General features: G+C 29.7%; 1 protein-coding gene across 1 annotated transcript; it reads right to left on the bottom strand.

Moving 5' to 3' along the window:
* Positions 1 to 642: 642 nt before the first annotated feature.
* LOC131171163 (uncharacterized) lies at positions 643 to 1320 on the bottom strand. Its single transcript, XM_058130633.1, has 2 exons — positions 1026 to 1320; positions 643 to 911 (listed from the first exon to the last, which is right to left on the bottom strand). The coding sequence occupies exons 1-2, from the start codon at positions 1318 to 1320 to the stop codon at positions 643 to 645; spliced, it is 564 nt and encodes a 187-aa protein (XP_057986616.1).
* Positions 1321 to 7533: the final 6213 nt, after the last annotated feature.

The raw sequence follows: 7533 nt of genomic DNA, 5'->3' as shown, positions 1-7533 counted from the left end.
CAGAAGGCTGAGAAAACAGTTAGCCCAAGTTGAAGCAGATTTGCATAAACCAACAGAGACTCCAGTCTCTTACAGCCCATTTTCTACATTGCTGTCTCATAACCCTTTCCTTCCTACTCCTGAACCTGCTTACTCTCCTTTCGGCCGTTTTAACTACTCATATGAACCACCTCCAACTACATACCACCCATCTCCTTTGTTCAGACCTACTCCATTACCTACCAGATATGAACCAAAGAGTCCTTCTTCCTCAGAAGAATCTCATCCTCCAAAAAGGAAGATTGATAAAGGCAAGGACAAAATGTATCCTGATCCTCCTCCCCAACACATGGTATCAATACCCTCTGAATCAGAAGACAACTCTTCAGATGACTCATCTAGAGATGACAGTGAGGATGGACAAATGGATATCACGACATTGCTCATGGCAAATCCTCAGCCAACTGTGTCTCAGACAGGTCCTTCACCAACAACAGATTCTACTAGTGGAACTACAGGCCTTGCCACTGGGCCTCCTCAAGCCCAAGATCCACATGTGGAAATGCCAGAAGATGATCCAATCTTGGATTTCAATCTCCAGGAGCCCCACATCAATCCAGGCCCAGCTTAGGCCCATGGTTCACTTTGAACGATGTTCCTCCTTCAAAATGGAGAGACCGCCTCGCGGAAATCAAAGCCTAGCTTGATGTCCAGATGCTTCGAGAAGGTAGCTAATATTTCTTTATAGACCGAATGATAATGTTTCTGAGGCTCTAGAAATTCTCCACTAGCATGTCCGCAGATATACTTTTCTCCTTGTATTTCTTTGATGAGGACTGCACCCCAGTGGGTGTCACTAGCATCAGTCTGAAGGATTCTGTATCCAATGCTGGGAATCTTTAGAGGTGGTGGGTTTAGAGCCACTGCCTTGACTGCACATGTTTGTTTTTCCTTCCAAGGTGGAGCATTCTTCTTAAGCATTTTTTACAGTTGGCATGTGTAGGCGGCCACATGCCGAATAAACTTCCTGATGTAATTGATAATACCAAGGAACTGCTGTATTTGCTTTTCTGTCAAGTTCTTATCAGGGAACTTTAGTAATTCTTCAGCAATGTGAGGCCTCGGTTGGTATTTTCCATCCTTGAACTTCATTCCAAGGAAGTCGATATCAGTTTGGGCCAATGAGCTCTTCTTCTCTGATAGCATAATTCCATAGGAATCCACCAATTGTTGAAATATAGAGAGAAGTGTCCTATGGGTCGTAACATCTTTGGAGAAAAGAAGGATATCGTCCATGTAGATGAGAGCACTGTGAAGTATGGGCTCGAATATCCTTGTCATGGCCTTTTGGAAAACTGATAGGGCCGTCTTAAGGCCGAATGGAAGGACTGTCCATTGGTATTGGGCCGTAGGAATGCATAAAGCGGTTTTGGGCTTATCAAAGGGGTTAATACCCAATTGCCAAAATCCAGCTTTGAGGTCAAATTTGGAGAAGATATGGGCCTCGTGGAGTTGATTGAACAAGGCTTCCGGTTTCAGTAATGGGAACTTGTCATCTTGAAGGAAATGATTGAGGGGCTTGTAATCAATGACAAGTCATTTCTTTCCCCTTAACTGTTCAGATCTCTTTTCAACATAAAAGGCCTGGCATGCCCACTGAGAGCAAGTGGGTTCTATGAGACCCTGTTGGAGAAGCTGTTTACATTCTTCTTAGGCTAGAGCCAAGTCTGTAAGATTCATCCCTAGGTGTGATGCCTTTGTTAGGTTAATATCTTCATTGAGTTTGAATGGAAGATTGACAAAGAAGTCTAGGTTCTTCCACAGGGGGTGGTGATGGTGAAAATGTGCATGAGAATCAGCACAAGATCTTAAGAGGAGCTCCTTGTGTTCTTGGAAGTTAGCTGAGGCATCGGCCAAAGAATATAACCTTGGGACGAAAGTGAATGGCTGAAAATTCCTCTTATATTTTAATCCTGTGGGGAGGATCTTCAAATGCTTTGCTTGTTGATACAAGTAAAAGCCTATTAATAAATCCTTGTCAGGAAGATCCGACTCGATGACCCTGCTCCAAAGGATGCAAGTAGGGAAGAACTGAATCCCAATGGGATGCTTGGTGATGAGGCTAGTTTTGAAAACGTTCCCATCTGCTGCCTTGAAGTATTCTTCATGAGGGACCCAGTATTCTGGAGGTAAAATAGCTGGGTTCATCATGCTTTTGTGAGCCCCGGTATTTAGGAAACCAATGACACTAGTGGGCCGTTCATATTTGCTGGGAAGAATATGAAGTGGGACTAAAGGAATTGGAATAGTGTCTGGGCCGTGGGTTGATTGGGAGGGTTGGATATGTTGGGCTAGGTAAGACAAGTAATAGGCTTCAGTATCTGAACCTGATTCTCCTGAAGAGAAAGAGTGGTCTTGTTCAACCAAGATTCGCTCCGAGGAAAAGATCGTATCTTCATCGGTTCATCTTGTTGGAGAAACAGGATTCAACATCATCATGCTCCAGGAGATGTGAGAAGCTCTTTGTATATGTTGTAAAAGCTTAACTGCCTTATTGGGGTTCTTAGGGCAGTTCTTGGCATAGTGACCCCGATTGCCACAGATGCAGCACCTATCAGATTTCTTTGTACCCGTTCTTTTCTTTCGAAAGTATCTGACTGATCTTCTTCCCCTTTTCTTCTTGAAAGGGGGTTTGAACGCAGAAGAATGTTTCTTGTAATGTCCCTTTTTCTTTGGCTTGCATTCACAATTCTTTTCCTTGTATTTGATGGTAAGGTGAGACTTTTGGCAGACATTCTTCAAGGCTTTGCTGTTGTCAATGATGTCTTTAAATAACTTCTGTTGTTCGCAGGGGTAAGACTCGAACCCGGGACAGCACAGACCGTTACGAGGCTCTGATACCAGTTGAACCAAAAAGGATATCATGTCCAGTCAAGGCACCGAAATCCTCTTAAGTCCCGTCCACGGGCTCAAACCGTTTAGAAATCGCCGGTTACGGTTCTTGAATCATCGGTTTAGGTTTAATAAAATTATGAATTTGAATAAAATCATCAGGGGACAGTTTGAAAGACGGTTCCTAAACCGCCAATTCCGGTTTGAGCCCCGATTTAAAATGGTTTGAAGGACGGTTCAAAAAAGAACGGTTCAAGACAGTTTGGAGGACGGTTTGAAAGTAGTTTAGGGATAGTTTAAGGATAGCTTAGACAAAAAAATTAAAGAAAAATTTTATTGATTCAAAATTTAAGTTATATTTGTAAAAATATTTTAATTTTTCTTAGAAATCTTTCAATCAAAATAAAATAAGAAAAAAAAAGAAAGAAAATAATTTATCTTTAAGAAAAATTTAATAAATAAAGACTTGAACCTGATTAAAAAACTAGAGATGAAATTAATTTTTTTTAAAGAAATTAGCAAAAAGTGTATAAACTTAATTTTATCTAATATCCCTTTAGGATTTAGAGGAATAAAAATTTCTAGTTCTATTACTTGCCTTTTTTTAAAAATTATATAATAATTGATAATTAAAAAGTATAAAAGAGAAAAAAAAATTAAAATAGAGGGTATTGAAAATTTTATTGAGGATTTAAAGTAATAACAAAGTAATTGAGATAGTATTGAAAATTTCAGTAAGTATATAAAATAATAAAGTAGGAAAATTGAGAGAGTATTGGAAATTAAAATGAGTGTAGAAAATAATTATTTAGAGAGTTTGAGAAAAATTGAAAAAATATTAAGAATTGAAGAAAATGCAGAGAATAACTGTGTGGAGAATTAATGATATATATAAATGAATTAGGAGTGAGGTAACATATTTATTAAATTTTTTTATATTTAAATCTCTGATTTAATCCAGTTTGAAATCGTCGGTTCAATCCGGTTCGGAACCGCCGGTTCATGATTCTTAAAAAATATGAACTTAAACCAAACCGCAGAATGACGGTTTCGATCCGGTTCGAAGCTGGTTTTGATTTTGACAGGTTTTTATTCGATTTTAATCAAATCGGTTCCAGTTCAAAATCAGACTATGACCACCCCTAGCAATGATAATTGAACCATTAAAATCATTTATCGAAGTCACGGTTGTCTGAAAAATTAAATAATTTATTTTATAAAAATATATCTAAATTTCATTTTAATTAGCTGTATGAAAATTAAATAAATTGATTAAAATGAAAATTAAATTTAAAATATAATTATAAAAAATATAATATTTTAATCTTTTTTCAAAGATAAACATTTTAGAAATGATAAAAAAAAAATTAAAACTTTAAATGATTTATATATGTTTATATATTGTTAAACATAACTTTCTGTGTAATTTTTTCTTAAGAACATGTTAAAAGAATTTTTATAATTATTTATCTTTTAAAATATTACTATATATAAAATATTTTTTAATAAAATTATAAACTATAATATAAAAATTATTTAAGAATTTAGTTAAATATATTATATATTATTAATAACTATTTATTATTTTATATTTAAATTGTTATAAAAATAATTAATATTTTATAAAATAAATAATTATTTAAATATAAAATTTAGATTTAAAAATTAATTAAGTAATAAAACAAACTTTCGTTAATATAAAATTATTTTTTTTTCTTTTTGTATGCCACGTCTAATTTTGTTAATATTTGAAGATTAGAAATAGGAAATTATTTTTAAAATTTTACTTATAAAAGTGAATTTTAAATTAAGCATTTTATAACATGATGTTATAATCTTTTAATTTAAATGTTAATAAATTTAAAATTTTTTAAGAAAATAAAAGATAGAGCTTTTATTAAATGAAAATAGAATATAAATTTGTAATATAAAATTTCATACTACTATAATTTTATATAAAAAAAAATTATTTATAAACAGAATATTTGATTTAATAATAAATTTTCATAAAAGACAAGGCAAAATTTAGATATATCAAAGGAATAAATTAAAATAAATGTAAATTTATTTAAAAAAAATAGAGATATACAGGTTATTAAATATATATATATATATATATATATATATATATATATATATATATATATATATAAAATTGAACTTTGAATAATTTTTTTAGTAAATCACATATATAAAATTTCTTCATTCATAAAAATTAAAACTAAATACTTGACTTTATTTAAAAAATATTAAATTTTTAATCACTCATACAACCCTGTTGGTTGAACTTTACTAGATTTTTGTTTTTGCATATCAAAATGTTTATGAAAAGTGGATTAGCATATTTAAATTCATCGTATTTATTGAGAAATTAATAATTGTGTAAATTATTTAACTTATGATTTTTTTAGATTGACTTGACTGTAAATATTATTAACTAAAATTTATTAATGAATACAATATAATATGATTGGGATGATTTTTCTACAAATATTTCGGTTTGATTTTTTTGTTTTTCTAATTTATTTTTATTAAAAAAAATTATGTACAAAGATATTTTAGATATAAATTTATTTTTATATCTTTACCTATAAAATTTATATTTTAATAAAATACCTCTTTTTTATTTTTTTTTTAAATTGAACCATTATTATATATATGCCCTAACTTTTCTTTTTCTAACAACATATATACTAACTTAGTTATAATAATTAGCCACATTTTTATCTTCTTTATCTTACAAAAGGTAATGAGTTGGGTTATATATGGAAGAGAAATGGGCTTATAAAATGCTTTGGCCCACAATATTTGGCATTAAATTAATCCTCATTCATATGAAGTATTCATATTCTCAAACTTCTAAATCACTAATCTCAAATACCCATATAACAATTCTGATAACTCTAAACATACTGAGTATATTTCTAAAATTATTAAAAAATTATTATTATTATCTTAAAAATATTAAAAAAAATAATATCTATAGACATTTTATTATATCTGTTTACTGAAATTGTAAATTTAGTTTATAATTAAATTTACTTTAATCTTAATTGATGTAATTCATAATATTTTTAATTTATTTTTTAATAATTTTTTAGCATGATAATTTTTCTAGGTTGTATGCACGCTAAAATGTAATCTCAAATCACTGTTTAGCAAAACATTAATTTCAACGCTTTTTCTTTTTTTTTTTTGGTCTTTTTCTCCTAAAAATTTTATTTTTTAAAATTATTTTTTTAATATGAATCATCACAATATAATTTGAGATATTAAGTCATGATAAGCTATATCTTAGCTTTTTTTAATTTTAAAATCGGCAATATTTCATTTTTTTTTATTTTATTTATTAAATTTATTTATCCTTTTGTACAAAAGTGTCAATCCATTCATCAACTAATCCGATTTAAAAAGATTGGATTTATTAATTAATAAGTGATATATTAGCTTTTTTTTTTAACGTATTTAATATATATTTTTTTTAAAAATAATTCTTTAATCTCTTAAACTCATTGATAAACAGTACTTTGATATATGTTCCACTAATATTTGATGACTCACAAGTACCTTCCCATATTGTACTTGCATCAACTTTGTTAAGTAAAGCAATTTGTTGTTGCCGATCTTTGAAGCATACAACTCCTTGAGTTTGTTCTGCAACGTACAAACATGAGTGTCATTGTAATTGTAGTTGTACACATTACATTCAACAAAATATTGATGAAACTACACATTTGCTCATGTTCAAATTCTCATTCTTTGTCTATATTAACTTTGGGTTTAATTATACTAAATGCTAGTAAGTGCAATTTGGTTGCAAACAATATCTCTTCTATCTTGTTTCTTCATGTGTGATAATTTGTGCTTTTAAATTAATCATTTTGATGTCTTTATCTCCACTTTTGTATTGCTTCGAGCAAGAATCAGTTGCTCAAATATCAATTATTAAAAATCGAGTTTTGATATCACTTATTAAATTGATATTTTAATATAATTTATTTAAAAAATTCTATTGTTTAAATAGAAAAAATTAAATATTATAATAATTAATAAAATAGCATAAAAAAATTAACGTGGTTCACTTTTAATTTTGAGTTATATCTTATAGGTCAAATTCTAAATAAATAATAGATAAAATAATTTTTTTTCTTTTATAAATAAAATCTATTAAAAAATAGTGACACTTTATATATAATATATATATATTTTTTTTCCTTTCAAATTTCGGCTACACGTGAGGGCGCCCACATCATTTGACTGTCAAGTTACGCAATTTACATTAGCTAGCTTAATTCATGGATTTGATATTTCAACTCCATCACGCAAACAAGTTGAGTTGGATGAGGGATTTGGGGTGACCGACCACACGAACTTGAAGTCATTTTCAATGTAAGAACTTCCTCTTCATCTGGACAAAAAAATTGTCTTGGGATATGGCAAATCTAAGTTTTCAGATCTCTTATTACACTTGTCTTATTCCTGCGCTTCTAGCCAAAGTTTTGTATATTATAAATTGAAAATTTATTTGATTTATTTTTTTATATATTCTTACTTATAAATTAAAATTAAAATATACAATACAAAATATTCTTGAAAAGAATGACATGTAACACATATATATAATGATTATTGTAATAAATATATATATTTTTATTTTTCATA

This window comes from Hevea brasiliensis, chromosome 2 (assembly GCF_030052815.1).
Source record: "Hevea brasiliensis isolate MT/VB/25A 57/8 chromosome 2, ASM3005281v1, whole genome shotgun sequence".
NCBI classification, from domain to species: domain Eukaryota; kingdom Viridiplantae; phylum Streptophyta; class Magnoliopsida; order Malpighiales; family Euphorbiaceae; genus Hevea; species Hevea brasiliensis.
This window is presented reverse-complemented; position numbering and strand designations above follow the sequence as displayed.